The 23,587-nt window shown below is 48.1% G+C and overlaps 1 protein-coding gene across 10 annotated transcripts in view; it reads right to left on the reverse strand.

Annotated features, from left to right (window-relative positions):
• The window catches only part of PPP2R5C (protein phosphatase 2 regulatory subunit B'gamma), a 135,605-nt gene that overhangs the window by 109,637 nt on the left and 2,381 nt on the right, over window positions 1–23,587 (reverse strand). For 9 of the 10 annotated variants that reach the window (XM_070477820.1, XM_070477816.1, XM_070477821.1 and 6 more), the window contains exon 3: window positions 8,534–8,696. The exons of the other annotated variant lie outside the window; for it this stretch is intronic. In XM_070477820.1, the coding sequence (XP_070333921.1) occupies window positions 8,534–8,696 (163 nt within the window). The remainder of the gene's footprint in view (window positions 1–8,533; window positions 8,697–23,587) is intronic. 10 annotated transcript variants of the gene reach the window in all.

Genomic DNA, 23,587 nt, shown 5'->3' on the forward strand with positions numbered 1-23,587 from the left:
GATACACAACAAGTTGTTCAGTTGCAAAGTCATGTCCAACTCCGCAACCCCAAGGACTGCAGCACGCCAGGCTGCCCTGTCCTTCACTATCTCCTGGAGTTTGCTCAAATTCACATCTATTGAGTCGGTGATGCCATCCAGCCATCTCATCCTCTGCCACCCTCTTCTCCTCCTGCCCTCAATTTTTCCCAGCATCAGGGTCTTTTCCAATGAGTTGGCTCTTTGCATTAGTATCTACAGCAAAATGATCACCACAATGAGTCTAGTTAACAGGTAATATCCCTCACCAGACATAGCTACAGGATATTTTACTTCTTGTGATGGGAACTTTGAAGATGTCGTCTCTTAGCAACTTTCAAACAGTCAGCACAGTATTATTAACTATAGTCACTGTGCTGTATATGACGTCCCCACGGCTTCTTTACTTTAACTGGAAGTTTGTACCATTTGAGTTCCTTCACCCATTTCACCTACGGCTCCACACCCCACCTCTGGCAACCATTTTTTAAATTAAACTTTAAGGATTAGGTTTATAGAAAAACTGAATGTACAGAGTTCCCACACCTCTCCCCACCCTCCCCTAGTTTCTTCTATTACTACCACCTTGCAGTAATGTGATAAATTTCTTACAACTGAAGAGCCAACACTCATAAATTACTACTAACGAAAGACCACAGTAAGGATTCACCTCGTGTTGTACATTCTAAGGGTTTTGACAGATGTAAAAAGCCATGTATTCCCCACATACAGAGTAGTTCACTGCCCTAAAAATCTCCTGTGCTCTGTCTATTCATCCCCCTGTTCTCCCAACCATTGATCTTTTCACTGTCTCCCTAGTTTTGCCTTATCCAGAACGTCATAGAGTAAGAATCGTATGGATGCAGCCTTTTCAGATCGGCTCTTTTCACTTAGCGCTCTGCACTGAAGGCTCCTCCACGACTTTTCACGGCCGGGCAGCTCGCTCCTTTGTACTGCTGAGCAGCACGCATTACTGGATGGGCCACGGTTCGTTTATCCATTCACCTACTGAAGGGCATCTTGGTTGCTTCCAAGTCTTGGATATTATGAAAAAAGGGTGGCATAGCTTTTTTACCCCAAATTCTTGCATAAAATTATACAGTGCAATTAAGATGGCAAAACAAATGCCCGTGGCCAACATCGACAACAAAATTAGGTGAGGATGTGTCCCCCAAAGACATGTGAGCATACGGGTTAGACATGTGAGCAGCCACTGGCAGGTGTGCTCTCGGCGTCTGTGGGGAGACGTCAGACAGAAGCACAGCTGAGAGCTCGGAAACAACCAAAGAGCCGGGTGCACCCCCTTGAGAAGAGCAGCTGAAGGCAGGAGGGGTCTGTACACCCCACAACGGGGGAGGGCAAGGAGTCCACAGCCGGGACCGGAGGGGGCCCTGGGAGCCTTCGACATCCAGCAGCCGCAGCCTCCTCCCAGAACTAGGTCACACTCGGGACAGACTGCTGGGGACAGCATCCAGAGTGGACAGCAGAGAGGGGGGAGAGGAGCTGGGGAAAGCGGGTCCGGTATTCACAGGAGAAGAGACCAAATCGGGGCGCTCAGGAGGTGAGGCACTGCATGTTTGAAAATTCCATAAAAAAATAACTGGATCCAGAGCCCAGCTTCGCTTTATCTTCACACGTGCTCAAGCACCAAGTCAAGTCCCACACGGAGTTCTTATGAGGAAAAAGCGAAAGGGGACTGAACGACACCTACGCAGCAGCAGAAGCATGACAGGGAGACATCCCACCAAGACGTGAAGAACTGCAGCCTGACATTTCAAGACGAGACAAAAGACACTACAGGAATCACATGATGTGTCAAAGGACTGCATGAATATTAATAGGAAAGCTCGGAGGTGGGCAATAACTCTGCAAAGAATTAAAAGAAAAAAATCATTTCAGAAATGAAGATTCACTGAAGAGAATACGAGAGCAAATAAACACAACATAAAATGCCTCGCACATAAAAAAGAGGGGAAAAATTTTTAAAAAGAAATGACAAAAACCCAGAGGGAGACAACAAATAGAATAAACAGGCAAAGAAGATTCAGTGTTTGTACAACAGGAGTCTCCAGAGGAGTAAATGAAAGCAAGGGATGAAAACAGATCCTCAAAATAATAATAAGCCAAGAAAAAGAGACTTGGTGATAACACTGGGAAAGAACACGGCACCTATGTGGGAAAGTCAATCCAGAATGATATATTCTGAAATCACTGGACTTTAAAGAAAAGGAAAAAAAAAAAAAACTGTTTAGGCATCAAAGCAAACAGACCAAATAACCTGTAAGAGAAAGAAAATTAAACTGACATCAGAGTCGGACAGTGGTGCTTTATTGCAGAAGGAAATGGAGAACACCCTTAACGTACACATGAAGAGAAAACGTGAACCAGGGACATTCTACCCAGACCCTCTCTGAAGTCTGAGACAGAGGCTCCTAGAGAGGACGCTGCACAGCCAAGTACCGAGAAGCAGCGCAGAGACGGCCGTGAGCCTCAGCCATGCAAGAGGGGGAGGGAGGCAGTGAAAAGATGCAACAATTTTAACCTTTCAGTCATCGTACTGGTCACAGCGTTGGTACTATTTGTCTTAAAATACACTCTGTATAATGTGGGATAAAAAGAAAGTCGCTCAGTCATGTCCGACTTTGCGACCCCATGGACTATGCAGTCCATGGAATTTTCCAGGCCAGAATACTGGAGTGGGTAGCCCATCCCTTCTCCAGCGGATCTTCCAGACCCAGAAATCGAACCAGGGTCTCCTGCATTACAGGCGGATTCTTCACCAACTGAGCTACCAGGGAAGCCCAATGTATAAATAAATAAATAAATAAATAAAGTGAGTGAATAATTATCTGATATTCAAGTTCTATTTATTATCTCTGATGTCCCCGAGAACCAGAAATCTCCATGTGACTAAAAAGAGGTGTAAGACAGAAGTTAAATAAATGCCTGAACTTGAATGGCGAGTATCAGCAGGAAGTCCTGATGTGCTATATCCTGAAAAAAACGTTATTTTCTAGTTGGGTCTACTGAAAAGTCCTGTAAACGGTGACCATTCCAATAGCAACGAGAATGCTGGCACTCAGACTGCGGTCTTGGAATACCATCCCCCACTAAAAGAAAGCAGGGACTTCTCGGACAAACGGCTGGTTCTAAAACTTGTCTGGAAATGAAAAGAGCCACAGCAACTGTGAAGAAAAGCTGAAGGACTTGGACGACTCGATACCAAGGCCTGCTAGGCTGCATCAGCGCTGCCCGGACACAGCCCAGGCAAGTCCGTGGAACAAGACAGGGCCCGGGGATGGGTCTGCACGGCGACGGAACTTCACTCACAACAAAGCCAACACCGCAGTGAGTGAAGGGAGGGGGACCTTTCCAACAAAGGTACCGCGCCAGGGAGCCACACGGGAGAAAGGAACTGTGACTTCTAACATCACAGCAGGCACAAAACTTAATTCAACGTGGACTGTACAGCTCAAGGTGAAAGGGTAAAGAAAGTCTTAGGGAAAAACGACGTAAGACAACATTTTCATTACTTGGTAGAAAGCAAAGATTTATTAAACAGGCCAAAGTATTGTCAAAGTGCTAGTGTCTTTGAGAGTGAAAACTCAAGATATACAGTAGAAGAAAATGTGCAGTTTTTTTAAAAACAATCTTAACAATCCAATGAGAAACAAAGGCCCAGAGACTTAAACCTGCACTTCACAAAAGAATATATCTGAGCAGATGATAAACCTACAAAGAGATGCTTGCTTTCATTCATCATCAGCTGGCTTTGAAACCAGCTCACCAGGATGGCTAAAATGAAAGACAAACTACAGTGTGACGAGGTATTTACAACACGTATATAGCCAACAGAGAGTTCATATCCAGAATAAAGAACTCTTCAAAAAATTAAGAAAAGTGTCAGGCAGTCCAATGGGAAAGGACCAATAAACATTTGTAAGGGCACCTGGCCTCATGATAGAAATGAAAATTAAAGCAACAGTGAGCTCCTATAATGAGATCCTGTTGGCCTGCGGTAAAGTAGGCATACAGATTGGTATGATAAAATTGAGAGTCCAGAAATTAATTTTTACATTTATGGTCAATTGGTTTTTGATAAGGATACCAAGGCAACTGGGCTTCCCAGGCAACGCTAGTGGTAAAGAATCTGCGTGCCAGTGCAGGAGCGTAAGAGACTTGGGCTCAATTCCTGGTGGGGAAGATCCCCCAGAGGAGAGCATGGCAGCCCACTCCAGTATTACTGCCTGGAGAATCCCATGGACAGAGGAGCCCGGTGGGCTACAGTCCATGGGGTCACGCAGAGTCGGACACGACTGAAGTGACAGCATGCATGCACGCACCTGAGCACGCCGCCCTAACGGCAGAAAGCAAAGAGGAAGTAAAGGGCCTCCTGCTGAGGGTAGAAGAAGAGAGTCGGAAAGCTGGCTTAAAACTCAACATTCAAAAAACGAAGATCATGGCATCTGGTCCCATCACTTCATGGCAAATAGACTGGGAAAAAGTGGAAACAGTGGCATATTTTATTTTCTTGGGTTCCCAAATCACTGTGGACAGTGACTGCAGCCATGAAATTAAAAGATGCTTGCTTTCTTCTTGGGAGAAAAGCTATCACAAACCTAGACAGTGTATTAAAAAACAGTCATCACTTTCCTGACTAAGGTTCATTTAGTCAAATTTATGGTTTTTCCAGTAGTCATGTAGGGATGTGAGAGTTGGACCATAAAGAAAGCTGAGTGCTGAAGAATTGATGCTTTCGAATTGTGGTGCTACAGAAGACTCTTAAGGGTCCCTTGGACAGCAAGGAGATCAAACCAGTCAATCCTAAAGGAAGTCAACCCTGAATATTCATTGGAAGGACTGATGCCAAAGCTCTAATACTTTGGCCACCTGATGCGAAGAGCTGACTCACTGGAAAAGACCCTGATGCCAGGGAAGACTGAGGGCAGGAGGAGAAGGGGACCACAGAGGATGAGATGGTTGGATGGCATCACCGACTCACTGGACGTAAGTTTGAGCAAACTCCGGGACATAGTGAAGGACAGGGAAGCCTGGTGTGCGTCCACGGGGTCACAAAGAGTTCGACATGACTTAGCAACTGAACAACAAAGAGGCAGAAAGCAAATCAGAGGTTGCCTATAGCTGGGGACAGGAGTGGGCGCTGACGGCAAATGAGCATAAGGGAATTTTTTTGAGGGGTGATGGAAATATTCTGAAACTATGACTACATTGTGGCAATGGCTGCACAATTTGACATGTTAATTAAAATAATACACATTTCAAATTAGTGAATTCTATAGTATGTAAGTTATGCCTCAATAAAACTTTAAAAAAGGCTATGATTTTACAAAAAAGAAAGAAAAACCTATGGGCAGAGCTAAAATTATATTCAGAGGAACACATGGCTGTAAGTTAAGTGAACTCTGTATATAATAACTGAGGAAAAAAAATAAAACAAAACCGGGATAATTAAAAGTGGGAATGAAGTATACTGAAAAGGAAATAATCAGAGGAATAAATGAACTTGTAAGGAGACAGCACCAGCACAGAGGTAGAAGAAATTAAAAGATTCACTAAAGAACACAATGCGTGAGTTAACACATGACCTGGCCTAACCTGACCTCACAAGGGAGGAATCTGCAGATCTGTCCCTGAGCAAAGCACTAGGCCCAGCCGAGTTCTACCGCAACCTTTCACCCTATGCCATGGGCTGTAAGATGCATCTGCTATTCCATGTTTGATCGCTGCTAAAATCGGGTGGCATCTTACAATCTCTGAGAGAGATGGCGTGAGAGAGCGGTATACAGTTCTCTAGACTGTATTCGGGACAGAGCACGAAGGGCCAGGACTCACACACTTTGGATCTGATACGACACAGCGGTACCGAAAGGGGAGAAAAGCTAGCCCACCTTCACGCAGGAAACGCGGAAGCAGAGTAACGAAAACTAAACTGAAGGCGGCGCGCAGAGAAGTTACACTGAGACCATACTGAGGTTTATCTCAGTAATGCAAGGACAGTTCAAGACCAGAAAATTTATCAACACAGCAGATATTAAATTAACATCTTAAGGAGAAAAACCATACAGCATCTGATAAAATTGAGAAGCGGTGCCAGGACGTGACCCGCCAGCCACGGCGCTACCGAAACAGCGATGCTAAATGGGGACCGTGGAGCGGCAGCACGCTGGCTCAGTGTGATTTACCAGAAACCAAGGGCTGTTTTCACAGGAAACGAGGAGATGGGGGCGCCGTTCACCCAAATGGGAGACAAGGCACGCTCTCACCTCTAACATCTACGTGTTACCGGCTGAAGGCTCAATAACACTAAAGCCACCAGTATTTGTTACAAATACAGGAAGAGAAAAATGCCTGATTACAAATGACAGGACTATATATATGGATGCTAACAAAAATATTACTAAGGTTAATAAGAAAATTTGGTGACAGAATAAGAAAATATTAAAAAACCAACAGTTTTTCACTAGATTAATAAGAACGAATTAGAAGCATAAATGGAAAAAATACAACTCAAGAGTTACAAAACCTAGAAGGCACTTAGGAGGAAATTTAATGCAAGGGTAAAGAATCCCAAGAAAAATCATAAAACCTTATAAAAAGTCAGAAAACAAGAGCTGAAAAAGGGAGGCAGTGTACCACTGTCCTAGATGGGTAGAGTATCATAAAAATAGAATTCCCCCAGTAATTATATCTTTAATGTAATTCCAGTCAATTCCTATTTTTTTCTGAACCAGACAAAAGTTGCTCTGACATGCTTACAGAGGCACTGATGTTTTAGAACAGCCAGGAAAGATGCACCAAACAAGACGAGTGAGGGGCCCGACTTGGCCAGGGTGAGATTCGGGCCACGTGGGTGTATCTTTCCTTCCGGGCGCGGGAAAGGAAGGGGTTGGCCTGGCAAGGCACAGCCTCGAGCGCAGGGGCCAAACTCCAGCCGGGACAGGCCCTGGGGACGGCACCCGTGCCTGAAGGCTCAGCCACAGCGGTGGGGAGCCTGTCCACCCCCAAAGCTGCGGACTCTGGCAGGGCCTCTGCGGGGCCCCGGGAGCAGGGACAGTCGGCGGCCCTTCACTCACTCACGGGGGGTCCCCCCTGGTGGGGGAGGTGCTGGCTCCAGCACAGCAGACCCTGGGGTTTTGCTGGATGGGGCACCCCCAGAACCTAGAGCAGCGCTGGTGTGGGGGTGTTCCACACGGTGTCTGGTGAATGACTGAACAGCACCAGGAAGGCATGGACTATTGGGGAGGGAAGACTCCTCCAAAAGGACTTGCTAGGCACGTTATCTACTACACAGCTAAACCAAATATAAGCCCGATACAAGCTCTGCAAAGGGCAGTGAGAGGAGAGCCTGGATTCCTAGCAAGTGAAGGGTCAGAAGTACATCCATGAATCCATAAGTCCCTCCCTCCATCCACTATTCCACCCCGCTCCATCCACCCACCCTCCCCCACACACTCCTCTCTCTCTCCAGTCACCCTCTCTCTCTCCCCTGACCCTCTCTCCGCGCCCATCCACTACCCCCCTCCATCCACCCCCTCTCTATCCACCCCTCCGTTCCTCTGTCCATTCTTCCTCATCCACGCTCTCTCCATCCACCCTCTCTCCCTCAAACATCTATACTGAGCTCTGGCTCTCTGCCCTGCAATGTGGAAGGCACGGGAATACACCTGTAAAGATGACAAGCTTCCTGCTCCAAGTTCATACACAATGAAAATTAACCACAGAAGACCCACTGTTAGGAATTTAAGGTATGAAAAATGTTTGATGCTTTATTACAGTAGTCTTATATATTAGCAAACATAAAGCTTTTCTGAGGTTCATATTTGACTTTGGGGTCTTACCTTGCTTCCCCAATAAGATTTTATGTACTTCGACCTCAAAATCTCCTAGAGAAACACTTTTAGGGACTGAATACCCCCCAGACGGAAAGCAGTGGCTGGGCTGGGTTTGGGGAGAAACTTGAAGCAAAGAGCACTGTTCCCTGACTAACCTCAAGCAGGAAACTCTGGGTAGAGGTAATCCCCAAGTGACCCATAAGGAGAAAGTCCATAAAAGACTATTATAGTCCTCACTTCTCCAGCACCAGAACAACGAAGAGGTTCTACTATAGTTTTTACAATTACTCTATTTGCAATAACTCCTTTCTGGATTTCCAGAGTTCTAAGACAAATGAAAGAGGAAAATTACTTAAAAGAAAACTGGCTAGCTTAATTACAATTAACATGAAAAGATTTAAGTCTTTCCTCTGTGTGTGTTAAGTATTTTACACCCGTAATGTACTCACGATTACATTTTCATTGTAAATAGCTCTGGAATTTGAACTATTAGTTGGTTAAGTTAGTGGCATTCAACCTGAAAAAACTCAATAAAGAGGAAAAAATAACCCTACAGAATTTAAACACAGCAAAAGTGTAAGAAGCTAGCAAACCATCAAAACGTTGCTCCTTACCCCAAGTGGGCAAACTTTAACTTTCAAAAGATGAATAATAAAAATTACCTTTTAAAGACGGTAGTTTTTGAAGTTCTCTATTATTGCTGGCGCTAAACCTGGAAGAATTTTGCCGTTTGTCTTTCTTCACTATGGGCTGAGGGGCTGGCACTTTTATTTTACTAGATACTGCAGACGGGGCAGCAATAAGGCTGTTTTTCCTGCTGGGAATCTGTTTCCAAAATGAAGACAAAAACAAATAAGTATGTCACACAGTTGTAATTTATAGCACAATCAGAAAAGGGAAAAATACACATAAAAAAGGCAAGTTTTGCTCTGGGATCGTCTCTTTCACACTACTAGAAAACAACTCAATCGCTTACAAGCCACTGGAGTCTGTAGTTACATCCCAACCCAGCGATGCTCTATTTCCAGAGATTTCACAGATACGCCTAATTCCCTGCATCTTCTTTCGAACTTCTGACTATAGGGCTGAGGTATACATAGGTTGATGACAGTGACCCTCGAAAAATGCTCATATCCTAATTTCTGGAACCTATGAAAATGTTTCCTCATTCATGGGCAAAAGGGACTTTTGCCCACTCTTAGGTATACAGCCAAATGAACTGAAAAAGTGGTCCTGGAACAAAACCTTGTACACCAGTGTTCACAGCAGCACTATTCACAACAACCAAAGACAGGGAAACTCATGTGTCTATCAAATGATAACACACTATATGGTATATCCATACAACGGAGTATTACTCAGTCATGAAAAGGAGAGATGTACAGAGACAAGCTGCAAATAGATGGACCTTGAAAACACCACGCACAATGAAAGAAGCCAGTCACAAAAGGCCATATATTGTGTGAACCCACTTGTATGAAGCAACCAGGATAGGAAAATCCACGGAGAGACAGCAGTGGAGTGGTTGTCAGGGCCTAGCAGTGGGGGAAGTGAAAGTGAAGGCTCGATGCTTAGAGGGCTTCCTTCTTGGGGTGAGGACAGTGTCTGGAGCTAGACAGTGGTCTCGGTTGCACAACACGGTGAATGTACTAGATGTTACTCAGGGTGCATTTCGTGTTGTGTATCTTTTACCACGTATGAAAAACGGTGTCACCTGCTCCTTTTCAGCTCAGTTACAGGACCCCCTGCCCCACCGTCGCCCCACTGTCTCAGGCAGAACCAGGAGCTTCCTCGTCCTGTGACCCCCCCACTGACCTCTAAACGGGGCCTGGCACCGGGATGGGGGTCTCCCCTCTGAAAGAAGACTGGCAGCTCTTGGACTTTTGAACCATGAACGCCAGCTTGTGTCAAGCGCAGTGCCAGCCACGCTCAAGGGAGGAGCCGGAGTGGAACAGAGCGAGGCACAGCACAGCTGCTAGCCCAGCGCCCCAGAGCGCCTCCGTCCTCCCAGACGGACACTCGCGGCAGCCCCGGAGTCGCCGGCGGGCGCTTCCAGGGCTGCTCCGGGCACTCCTGTCAGCTCAGCAGTTGGTGACGGGCAACGCGGTGCTTCCCCAGTCTAGGTGTTCACACGCAAGACAAAAACTCGATCATCCAGCTTGCAATTACAAGAAATTCTTCTAAAGAAGGACGATACCATTTGAGCTACTTGACTTGGGTAAGATCGAAGCAGACTAATTTCTTCCTTTCTTTATCACTCTGGGAAAGGAGGTAAGGGGTAGTTTCGTTTTTATGTATTCACCCAGTGAGGTGAGAGGTGCTCCCAGATTGACTTCAGCCTCGTTTATTTTTGGATCAGTGGTGGAAAAAGATCATTATTATTAATATTTGGACACGCTGTGTGGCCTGCGGGATCTTAGTTTCTGCATGAGGGATGGGACCTGCACCTCCTGCCGTGGAAGCAAGGAGTTCTAACCACTGGGCAGCCAGGGAAGTCCTGATGGGAAATTTATCAAACTCAGAATTATTTATCAAAAGAGCTGCCCTTTTCCTTCCACTGGACGTCGCTGCAAGTCAGCAGGCTCCGGAGGTTCTGAAGCGAGAGTACAGACCCCCACCCCCACATCAGAAGCAGCTGCATTTCCAGGTGGGATGTGGGGGCCTCGGGATGACCTGAGCCTCAAAGTGAAGCCCCGTCAGTGAAGTGGGTGCCGGGCCCACTCTTCTCAGCTCAGGGCCTCTTTACAGGAGGGCTGCATGGACTCTGGAGGGGTGGGCGTCTATCACTGCTGGGTGTCGGGACCCTGGAGGCCTTGGCAGTGGGGTCTTGGAGGGCTGGGACAGTCTGTTGGGCGCCCCTTGCCCAGCCCCTGCACCCCCAGGAAGGGCACAGCAAGAGGCGTGTCTGCAGGAGGCACGAGACCGCCCTTCCCAGGTCTTGCAAGCAGCCCAGGCTGCACCTCGGAAGCTGGAGGGGCTTCCTCACCCTCAGGAAAAGCAGTCCCCAGCAGTTTCTAACGCAGGATGCACCAAGCCCGAAGGTCTCTGGACCCAGCAGTACGCCCAAACCTCCAACTTCCTGTGCAGCCAGGCAACTGCACCCCCATAAAATCAGAGTGAAAAAAATGCGAACAGCAGATATAAGGGTATTTGTCAGCTTCTCAGTATTCTGAGCTATTTCATTCAAACAGCAAAACAGACAACTGGATTTGTGATAAAGCCTCATTCCTAGACGTTTTCCCATATAGGGGATCACTACTAAACAAGCACCTCTTTCCTGCCATTTAAACACTGCAATTTGAAAAATTCACAATTAGCTGAAAGACATTTATTGCTCATTTGAACAGGGCCAAATCACTGGCCTCTCAACGGCTTCTAAGGGGGGGGTGGGGTCAAAAACAAAGGCATATCTCTTTCACAGAGCACAATGACCACAGGTTTCAGAGCAGAGCCCGGAAACTCACAAGGCAGCATCAGTACCCAGCCTCTCACCAAAGGGTTTCTCTTAAGTACTGAATCTGGAGTCCACTAAGCCAGGGGTCAGTGAGTTATGGCCCATGGGCCAAATCTGGCCCCCTACATGTTTTTGCAAATAAAGTTTTATTGGAACACAACCGCACCCATTTATTCACCTACTGTCCATGGCTGCTCATTTGCTACAATGGCAGAAACAAGTAGTTGCCAACAACCCGTGGCTGAGGGTGAGAAAAAAGGAAGAACAGAAGAGAGTTTCCTGATCGAAGTCAGGCCTGCACTCACACTTAACGGTGTAAGTCTTAAACAAGTGATGAAGGCAAGGAAAGTTACAATCTCCAATCACAAGATCTGCACGAGGAGCAGCTGGTGCATCTGAGGACAAGACAGCGTTCCCTAGATGTCTCGAGAGTAGAAAGCAGACGGAGGGGTGGGGCCAGAGAAGCGAGACCCGGGCAACCTCGCTCTGGAAACCACCCAGCGAGTGAGGCTGGCGGGAGAAGGCAGGTGACCTGCTTCCGCAGAGCCCCCAGACTGAAGTTCTGGGCACAGTGTGCGCAGCAGTTAAGTTTGGGGCTGAAGGGACTTCCCTGGAGGTCCAGTGGTTAACTGTGCGTCCAATGCAGGGAGCACAGGCTCGATCCCCGGCTGGGGGTGACTGAGATCCCACATACCGTGCAGCACGGCAAAAAAAAAACCAAACAAACAAAAAAAAACCTTTAAAAGAAGAGATATGGGGCTGAAAAGGAGATTACTTTTTGGTCTGAACACTGATCGTCCACAGCCACTAAACTACGTCTGCATGACACTGGAGAACTGGATGTCTGTGAGGGAAGAAAGGCATTCTCTGAAGAAACCAGACTGTCCAGGAAAAAACGAAGGCTGCGAGGGCAGGAGCCGGCCCCGCGGAGCACAGCTGTCTGCATTCTGCCCTTCAGGGGTCAGAAGCCACAAGAGCCAGCTCTCAGTTCAGGCTTGTAAAGCCAGTGGTCAGCTGACAAGCCCACCCAACTGCAGTGCCCACAGCTAGCCGGGCCCGGCCTCACCCTCCCAAGCGCGGACGAGGAACCCCAGCATCTGAGGGGCTGAGTCTTCAACCTGAAACGCGCCTCCCTGTTCCCATTCTCGCCCCTCTGGTTCCTACCCAGCAGGTGCAGAGGTCTTTGGAAACACTTAGGTTGGATCATCTCACATCCCTGCCCACCCCGTCATCCTTAGAATAAGAATCCAAGATGCCGCAGATAAGCCTGAGATCCTGCCGGGCTTGGCCTGTGTGCCATCTCTCCAAAACTCTCCTCAATACCTCACTTCTCTCCAGCCTGCCTCGCCTTCTTTCTGGTGGACACACCATGCTCCCTCCTGCCTGGGCCTTTGTACCAGCTGCTTCCTCTGGCTGGAACACCCTCTCCCAGATCTCTGCATCTCTGGCTCCTTCTCTACCCTCAGGTATCACCCTTGCCCTCATCTCCCTGGGGAGACGGTCCCTGACCACCTGCTGGAGCTTCCTGGCTTCCAGCACAGGGGGGCCAGAGGTGGTCCTGACCACCAGGGGTGTCTGCAAATGGGGCTCACATGGATTCGGTGTCACGAGGACCAGCGGAGCTGCTGGTGTCCGGAGCCCCGGGACTGCGGCTCCACCCAGCGTGAGGCGGTCCCACAGCACTGTGACCAGTGCGACCAGTGCCGTTTAGATGCAAGAGAGTGCAGGGCACTCACTGGGAGCAAAGTGCACGTGTGCAAGGGCCCTGCTGGGTCCCGCGCCGAATCCCCATCCCCAGCACCCGCGATGGTGCTCAGCGCACAGCGGGGCCTCAGAACGTGCCTGCTGGGTGACTGAGCACATCTACTGAAGCCTGCAACGTAAGACACGATGGCCATTTCGGCTGGCCAGGTGGGGCGGCGGACTTTCCACCAGAGACCCGCAGCCCAGCTTGCCGGTAACCTTGCGGGTAGGCAAGGTCAGCGCTGCTGTGACTTACTCGAAGCCTGGACTGGCTACCCTCGGGTGCTATGCCAAGGTTGAGCCGGTTCCTCCACCTCCTGCTGAGATCCCTACAGCTATTCAGAGCTTGAAAGACACTGTCTGTAGTGCTCAGACCGGCAGCTTCAGATAGAGCAGTTAAGGAAGCTCTGTTGCATGGCTTAGTGGCCAACAAGGTGTGAGTGTGGTTTTATGTTGGGGAGATTAGGGGCAAGTGTGGCATCACGGGCTGTGATGTCTGAAGATCAATTTTTCACATGTGATTACATCTGCTTTATTACATGACTGTTTAAACTACCACACAATTGTGCTCGTTTCATATGCTAGCAAGGTGATGCTCAAACTTCTTCAAGCTAGGCTTCAACAGTATGTGAACTGAGAACTTCCAGATGTACAAGCTGGATTTAGATAAGGCAGAGGAGCCAGAGCTCAAATTGCCAACATCCACTGGATCACAGAAGCAGCAAGCGAATTACAGAAAAACATCTGCTTCATTGACTATGCTAAAGCCTTTGACTGTGTGGATCACAACAAATTGTAGAAAATTCTTAAAGAGATGGGAATACCAGACCACCTTACCTGTCTCCTGAGAAACCTGTATGCAGGTCAAGAAACAACAGTTGGAACCGGATATGGAACAATGGACTGGTTCTAAATTGGGAAAGGAATACGTCAAGGCTGTATATTGTTACCCTGCTTATTTAACTTATATGCAGACTACATCATGAGAAATGCTGGGCTGAATGAAGCACAAGCTGGAATCCAGACTGACAGGGGAAATACCAACAACCTCAGATATGCAAATGATACTCTAATGGCAGAAAGTGAAGAGGAACTAAAGAGCCTCTTGATGAAGGTTAAAAGAGTAAAACAGCTGGCATAAAACTCAACATTGAAAAAACTAAATCATGGCATCTGGTCCCATCACTTCATGGCAAATAGATGGGGAAACAATGGAAACAGTGAGAGACTATTTTCTTGGGTTCTGAAATCACTGCAGATGGTAACTGCAGCCATGAAATTAAAAGATGTTTGCTCCTTGGAAGAAAAGCTATGACAGACCTAGACAGCATATTAAAAAGCAGAGACATCACTTTGCAAACAAAGGTCTGTATAGTCAAACCAATGGCTTTTCCAGCAGTCATGTATGTGAGAGCTGGCCCATAAAGAAGGCTGAGAGCTGAAGAACTGATACTTCTGAACTGTGGTGCTGAGGAAGATTCTTGAGAGTCCCTTGGATAGCAAGGAGATCAAACAAGTCAATCCTAAAGGAAATTAGTTCTGAATATTCATTGGGAGGATGGATGTTGAAGTTGAAGCTCCAATACTTTGGACATCTGATGTGAAGAGCTGACTCACTGGAAAAGACCCTGATGCTGGGAAAGATTGAAGGCAGGAGAAGGGATGACAGAGGATGAGATGGTTGGATGGCATCACCGATTCGATGCACATGAGTTTTAACAGATGCCGGGGGATGGTGAAGGACACAGAAGCCTGGCATGCTGTAGTCCTGGGATTGCAAAGAGTCAGACATGACTGAGCAACTGAACAACGACAATTATGTGGGTGTTCCTGGACCATGTGTGAGTAGACTGGTGTTTGAATAAAATAAGACAATGTGTCAGGAAGGAAAGAAGGAGAGAAGAGACAAAGAGAATGCTAGCTGAGGGGAAGAAGATGACTCTGGGAGAGAGGAGGCTCACCCTGCAAGCAAGCAGAAAGGCTTCGCCCTTCAGAGCCCAGCCTCTCCCCCTCACCACACAGCCCTGTGCCCTGCTAGATCTGGAAGAAACCAGAACAGCCCTGCTCTAGGATGTAGGGCTCAGAGTGGATCAAGAAAAATGCGAAACTGCAGACTTCTGGACTCTTGTTTTTAAAATCAAGTGTGTTTTGATTCTCGCCCCCACCCCCCAACCTGGAAATAAAGATAAATGTCTAAGAAGAAAGTCGAGAAGGACACAAGCCTGTTGCTTGGGTGGGGGGGGCGCTGTCCTGGGTCCACTCCCACGGGGAGGGCGTGGCCTCGGGCTGAGCATCAGGGGTGGGGCTTTAGAAGGCAGGCAGGGCCTGGGCCAAGCTGTAGGTGGGGCCTCTTCCACACCTCACACCCCCTTGTCACCTGCCTCTTTTCTCTGATTTTACCCATTTGCTTTTTTGGCCAGTGTATATGTCTTCTTGTCTCTTAAATTTAATCTTAGGTTTGATCCTTTATATTAAGGAGAGTGACAGCTAACAAGTTCAAAACGCTCACACTGGAATTATTTTGAAAGCTACTGCTGGGGTCTGAGGCCACTTTGTCCAGTAGAACTTCCTGCGAAGTGGGAACGGCCCCCTGTATGCTGTCCAGCAGGGAAGCCATGGCCAGATGTGGCCGCTGAGCACGTGGAATGCGGCTGGTGTGACTGAGGAACTGAACTTCCTAATCTGATTTATTTTCTGTTAATTTAAACTTAGCCACGTGTGTCCAACAGCTAACTCTTGGACCGCGCAGGTCTAGCATCTTAGCAGTGCCAGATACACTGACACTCCCACTGGGCAAAACCAGCTTTAGGTCAGAACTGGTGCCCCTTAGGTGGTGCTAGTGGTAAAAGAGCCCGCCTGCCAATGCGGGAGGTGTAATAGATACGGGTTCGATCCCTGGGCTGGGAAGATGCCCTGGAGAAGGAAATGGCAACACACTCCAGTATTTTCTTGCCTGGAGAATCTCGTGGACAGAGGAGCCTGGTGGGCTATGGTCCATGGGGTCGCAAAAGAGTCGGACACGACTGAAGTGACTTAGCATGCACACACAATGCCCCTTCAGAGCCTTGCTCAAGCTTATCTTTAAAAAGCACATATAGGCTTCCCTGGTGGTCCAGTGGCTAAAACTCTGCACTCCCAGCGCAGGCGGGCATGGGTCTGGTCCCTGATCAGGGACCTAGATCCTACGTGACGCAGGGAAGCTCTCACATGTGGCAACTAAAGCTGCTGGAATCAAATAAACAAATATTGAATAAAAAAACAAACAACCCAAACCTTATGATAAAGTCTTCTCAGACGGTAATGAATCTGCCTGCAATGCAGGAAATCTGAGTTCAATCCCTGGATCGGGAAGGCCGCCCCCCCCCCCCCGCCCGCCACCAAAGGAAATGGCAACCCACTCCAGTATTCTTGCCTGGAGAATCCCATGGATGGAGGAGCTTGGCAGGCTACAGTCCAAGGGGTTGCAAAGAGTCAGACATGATTGAGCGACCAACACTTCCATCATGACAGAGGAAAACGTGAAGTCCTCCGAGAGCTTTTCTTCCTCCCTTCTTGGAGCGTTTACTTCTAGGCCGGCTCTCTCCCGCCCCCAGGTGGAGAAAACGAAGATGACGCCGTGCCCGGGGTTTGGGAAGCAGCACATCTCAGCAGCGGCTGTTCTGGAAGCTGAACTACAAGCAGGGCCTGGGGAGACTTGGCTCAACACCACCGGCCGACAGGAAGACGCCAGGCTGTTACCAGAACACTGGGCCAAGCTGGACAGCATCGTGTCCCGACCTGGGCAAGTGCCCAGGACTTAAGGAAACACCGGAGACGTTTTGAGAGTGGCCATCTTTCAGAGGAATGTTCCCTGTGACTTAGGAAAAGAGCCCCGTGATTCACGCTGCTGCAGACTGATTCACCCGGCGCCCCACGCCAGGGGGAGACCTCGCCACCGCCGCGGGCAGGGCTCCACGCCCTCGCTGGGAAATGGCAGACTCAGGGGCTCCCACCAACGGGGATGCTTCCGGTCATCTCATACAAATCACTTCAAGGACTCTTTCAGGCTCGCTTGTCGGGCAGTGGGGCTTTTATTGAAGAGGGGAGGGGTGCTCACTGACCTCTGCTCGCTTCACCTGCGAGGCGCCCCCCGCGTCCACCGCAGCACCCCACACCCCACGTGTGCTCGGGGGCCCCTGGGCCTGCTTGGAACCCGCTGCTTTCCTCACCCATGGCTGCAGAACATGCCCCACCTCGGCCCATCCGTTCAGCGGCTGCTGAGTGCGAACGACGGGGGCCATGTTACCCCCGAGTCTACTCGGTGTCCGAGAGCAACAGGTGTGACCCTTCACGAATAACAGGAAACACGGCTCACGGGGGAGGACGAGGTCCTCCTTCTTGTCTTCCCCAGCGGCTGCACAGGACAAGACACACTCAAAGTTTTGTCTCTCTTTCTATCCATGTAGACACGCAACTTATAAAATATGTATGTTCTACTGAGACATATTCCCCAAATAAATTTAAAATAAGAACGATAAAGCACCCAATATTTGTGGATACGAAGGGCCAACTCTAAGTTACGCTGGGATTTCTGACTGTGCAAAACGGCTGACACCCCAACCCCCATGTTATCCAAGGGCCAACCGAAACTTTAAAATCTTTAGAAACATCAGAAAAAAGACCTAAGATGATAATCTTCAGATTGTGTGTGTTCGTACTGAGGTGCTTCCATCGTGTCTGACTCTTTGCGACCCCATGGACTGTAGCATGACAGCTTATCTGTCCACGGAGTTCTCCAGGCAAGAAAACTGGGGTGGGCTGCCCTGCCCTCCTGCAGGGGATCTTCCCGACCCAGGGTTTGAAGCTGCAGCTCCTGTGTTGCGGGAGGATTCTATACTGCTGAGCCACCGGGAAGGCCCAATCTTCTGCTCTAGTATAATGCTGTTTATTTGAAACAAATTACACTGAATGAAAATTCCGCATTAAAATTCCCTTAGAGGATCAAGGAGGCGATACATAAATAAACCTCTTAACAAGAGAGATTTTTTCCTTTCAAATTTACAGAGTCAGAAACAAAACAGCCAGCTTATTGATTGGAAGCTTTCTTCCTTCCTAGACACTTTCAAAATCTACCAACAAGTACTTTTGACTCCAGGTCCTAAGACATCTGGCAAGTGCGAAGAAGAATCCAGTTAAAGCACTGTCCTTAAGGTCTCAGTATAGTTGGGGACGTAAATCTCAGGTAAATTAAAGTTGTCCAAGGTAGGTAAATAATCGGTAAATAATTTAATTTAAAGGTAAATAATCGGCAGAGCAAATAACTGCCATGCAAATTGAAAAGATCGGGAAAGAACGTTCCAGGATGGTGAGAAAAAGTTCCCTCTAAATTTCAGAACAAATGAACCTGAGCTGGAGATACAAAGATGAAAGCAGGATAGGGATGAGGGCAGTAGTCTAAACAACAGGTCTCCGAGTGGGCTCCCCGAGGTCCCTGGGAGGGGGGTCTCCTATTTTTATGGTAACATTGAGACATGCTGTGCCTTTATAACCATCATTTTGCTGATTTCTCACAGGCTACAAGACACGTGATATCAAAACAGACAGGATGCAGGCGCAGACTCAGGAGACCAGCTATCTTCAGTTAAGCCAGATATTACAGGGATTTGCAGAAACACAGAACAATGCCATTTTTCCTACTGAACTTTTGTAAATAGTCATTCCTCATGAAAAATATGCTATTTATGTCAACACATCACAGGTGAGGTATAGGTATTAAATAAATTAATGCATAACAAAAAATTTTCTCTTTTAGTTTCTGATATGAAACGTGTAGCTCTAGCCCACCTCAGTCAAAGCTCTCTGGGACCCCCACAAATTCTGAAGGGTGTGAAGGGGTGTGGGTGCCTCTCTTTCTGAGCACAGCTCTTCCCATGAATGTGCCAAGCACGACTCACAAGCAGGCATGCGTGATTTGTGCAGAGAGCTTTCTAGAGCAGTGGCTGCGACACAGGGCCATTGTGCCCTTCAGGAGACACTGGGCCACGTCGAGAGGCATTTTCGGTTGTCATTGCTGGAGATGGGGAGCTGCCGGTACCTAGTGGGGCTGCCCAAAGATCCCGGGGGAGCTCCTGAGTGCACAGCACCTGGCCCCCCATGGCTGCAGTGCTGAGGGTGGGCTGCCCTCTCAGGAGCAGTGGGTCTCCGGTGGGAGGCACTCCGGGTCCACCAAGTGTCCGGCTTGTAGCACAGGACAGGAGCGGGCGCTAGAGAGGGGATAGCTCAGGGAGTCTTACTCCCTGAGGACAGTGAGCTCCTGGCACCTTCAGACCCCACGTCCTTTCAATCCGACCGTCCTCTCTGCAGAGCCGCCATGCTCCTGGACACCTGGGCCCTAAGCAATGATGATGCGGAATTCCCATTCCCAACAAAATAACTTGTAGAGAGTCTCTTGGACAGCAAGGAGATCAAACCAGTCAATCCTAAAGGAAATCAACCCTGAATATTCACTGGAAGGACTGATGCTAAAGCTGAAGTTCCAATACTCGGCCACATGATGCCAAGACCCCACTCACTGGAAAAGACCCTGATGCTTGAAAGAACTGAAGGCAAAATGAGATGGGGACAACAGAGGATGAGATGGTTGGATGGCATCACCGACTCAACGGACAAGAGTTTGAGCACACTCCGGGACATAGTGAAAGACAGGGAAGCCTGGCGTGCTACAGTCCATGGAGTCACAAAGAACTGGACATGACTTAGCAACTGAAAAACTAACAACAAAATAATTACATAAGAATTTTTAAAAAGTTGTTTTCTTTGGCCCCACCCAGTGGCATGAGAGATCTTAGTTCCTTGACCAGGGATTCCCCTGCAATGGAAGCGCAGAGTCCTAACCACCGGACCGCCAGGGAAGTCCCATCAAAACAGATTTTAAAGTTCTCTTCCTTGGAGTCCTCTCCGAGTGTCCCTGGAGGCCAGTTTGGGGTGGTATTGGAAAAAACCGGGAAGATGACGGGAGAAGGGGCACGGGAGGCCCCTGGTGAGCCTGAGTCCAGAATTCAGCCTCCACGCAGAGGCTTTGGTGTTCCGGGGATGGGAGTTGGGGACTCTCCTCTCGGGATGGGAGGACCACGGCTGTCCCACCGAAAACACGCTCAGCAGCAAAACTTCCCTGTCCTTTTTGAGCACTTTCAGGAGCACTTCCCCGTCCTCCTCCAACCTTATGCAGCTCAGAAAGCCCGCTACAGACTCACGCGACTGGAGAGTCAAAAAACTTTTCATGGACAGGCATCTTTCACAAAAACGTTATTCCTGTTAACATGTAACGGGCGTTATTGTCACTATCAGGTGAATTAATAAGCATCTCTAAAATTTCAGTTTACATTTCTAAAAGAGGACTCTGCCACTGATGCCGATGGGACCCCAGCAAGTCTGGCTCCCTGTCTCAGGAACCTTGGTGGGAGGGGGTGGGGAACATAAAGGGACCAAGGGACAGGTCTGGAAGGGGCCAGAATAAGCTCACAGGTGGGGAGAGAGGGCTGTTCAGCTTTCCTTTCAGCAACAGATATTATGTAAGAGTTGCTGTAGAGACTTTCAAACAAAACTGAGCTGAAACAGGATAAGGAAGACACAGGACTGGAGAACAACACTCCAATGACCTTTAATGTGCTTACAACCAATCACTTTACAAAAAGCATCGACGCTTTTTAAAACGTAACTTTGGACACAGTACACAAACTGAAATAATGATAGCAAAACACACAGTCGCATGGTCTGATCCTCTGCAATGGACTCTGGGAATCTCCAAGCAGTTTACCAGGATTCTAAATGCTCATTCAATGAGCCCAGCTGTGTGTCTACAGACTTGATGCTGCACTGAGGACAGCTGCTCAAAGATGAGTTCGCTCTGTCAGTCGCCACAGGTGTACAAGGTCAAGGTCCCCGTGAACTCATCTGTGTCCTCACTCCTTAAAAGTGTGCATGAAAGAAACCAGCAGGAAGTAATAGGCGGAAACTGATTCCCAGGACACTTATGGAAAAGCAAGTCAAACATTAACCATTCTGTTTGAAAAGGGGAAAAAAAAAATCAAAGATGTACTGAATATATGTTGGTCAAGGAGTAGAAATTTCTACTAAAAGACAGAAGTTGAACAGCAGCAGTTACGACTTTTAATGCTATTTTGGTGCCCTGAGAGATATATCCTGGCCATATATCTTGCGGGGAAAACTTTCAAGAGGGATCATGCCTGATCTATCCCATGCAGTTAGAAATGGCCAAATGTGAAACTCACCAAGTCATTTTAGAGATGAGGAGACAGGGCCACGGAAGTTAGGTGCCACTGCAGATGGCACCCAGGAGTCAGCATTTGTGCTCACGAACCCCCGGCTGAGGCACTGCTCCTAGCCACACTTGTCCTGCCTGCAGGACTTCATCTTCTTGCTAAAGACTCATGCCTTTAAATGGCCCCCATTCTAACCACAAAGCAGTCTGCGATGCTAGCCACCAGCTCCTTTGTTTTCCTTGAGGCCAGATTGTCACTAGCTAGGACTTTGTATAAAGACCTTCCCCCACACTTGAAGTGGCTGGTATACTGAGTCAGCTGCAGGCCAAGTTCTTTCACGTGTTCTTGGTTGGGATGACTTGTCTGCCCTAGACGAGCACCTGCTCTGTACCCCTCGGGTTGTGAGGTCCAGGATGTGCTAACTGTCCTAAAGGAGGTGTGTCTGCAGGGTAACCTGAGCCAATGCCGGCCGTGAAGGTGACGTGACATGTGAAAGGTTCGAAAAGCAGCGTGGGAAACTGTAAGTAAGTGTCAGTCGTGTCTGACTCTTTTCGACCCCATGGACTGCAGCCCACCAGGCTCCTCTGTCCATGAGATTTTCCAGGCAAGGATACTGGAGTGGGTAGCCATTTCCTTCTCCAGGGGATCTTCCCAACCCAGGGATCGAAGCTCGGTCTCCTGCACTGCAGGCAGATTCTTTACAGACTGAGCTACAAGGGAAGCCCATGGGAAACTATCAACCCATGTGAACCGTTCACATTTAAACATTCCAGCTCAAAGTAACATCGGCAGACAGGAGAGGAAGAGTGTGAGATGGTTTCATTCACCCGTGTGAGTCAATCGCACTGGCTGAGGGGGCGGGACTAGAAGTGAAGCATGGACAGGAAGACACCGGGGAGAGAGACAACAGCGGGAAAGCAACGGCCAACTCAGAGTCCAGAGGAGCGGAAGAGCCTTGGCTTGTGCTCCTGCAAAATACACAGTGACCTGCCAAGTGTCAGGCTTAATATGCCATGCTGCCTCTGGGATCCTGAGGAGGAAGCAGTGAAGGGCCCAACATTTCAGTACTTTTCAGTGGTACTTTCAATCTGCAGCTCCAGCTCTTAGATAGTAGCACTACAAAAAATACAAAAAGATAAGTTGGGCATCACACTCAAGACACTGCAGGCCACACCTCAAGACTCTTAAGCCACTGACAGTCTAAGAACTCAATCCACCTTAAACAGGCACTTGACTTAGGAGTGGCTTTGGATTGCTGAGTTTCTGAGTTGTTTTTTTTTTATCCCAGATTCAGACTTAACATCTTCCATCAGATTCTTTTCATTCAAACAGGAATGAATGAACCATACACACTGATCTGTGTGTGTGCAACATAACAAGAGACAGATTTGTGAGCAAGAAGGGTTTGGGGCAACACTAGGAAGACTAAGCAGCTTTCATGAAAGATCAACAAGCCCAAAAAGGGAAGAGAAAAGGCATATACCTTTGCACAGCAGCTAAATTTCATTTAAGTCAATTTAGTCAAAAGAGTGACATGGAAGTAAGCCAAGTCAAACGCCAGAATGCCACAGTGAAACGCGACTGTCTGCTATAAAGGAAGGACAGGGGAAGACGGGCACAAAGATACTGGCATTTAAGGAACCTTTTGGATTTCTGTTTTTTGCTTTGGGGAGGGCCACAGATTTCCCGGAGTAAACCACCTCCTGAAGAGGAGGGGGACTTAGAATGTACCAAATGATAAGGAAAAGATAACCTGGGGCTATATATATTAAAAAAAGAAAAGGCTAGTGCAGGTAATGGCCTGTTAACTTATTTCCCAGACAGAACTGAACTCTATTCTAATTTGGCTTATAGGAAAGGGTCTGACACTTGTAAATTACTGTCATTGATGACTCAAGACTAGGGACCTAAACAGTCCAGCTCTGGAGAACTATGACACCAAATTAAGCAGCTTCTCTGCTACCAAGTATTCAAAACAAGCCATTAGCTCCGCCTGGGTCCGTGCAGCTCCCAGACCCTCAGCCCAAGGTGCTCTAGCTCAACCGGTCTCAAGGAAGAAAAGGTGAAGCCAAGCACTGGCTCTGTAGACGCCCTCAAAGCACACTCCCACCACATAGACACAGTCCCCACAGAGCACTCGGGCTGCTTTCTCAATAAGCCCAAAGGCAAGAAGCGAAAGAAGTCAGAATTGGCCAATACAAAGAAAAACAATGTGAAAGATGACGGACGATTGCACAAAAACAGCAATACCAGAAAAC

The sequence above is a fragment of the Odocoileus virginianus genome, chromosome 16, assembly GCF_023699985.2.
Source record: "Odocoileus virginianus isolate 20LAN1187 ecotype Illinois chromosome 16, Ovbor_1.2, whole genome shotgun sequence".
Lineage (NCBI taxonomy): Eukaryota > Metazoa > Chordata > Mammalia > Artiodactyla > Cervidae > Odocoileus > Odocoileus virginianus.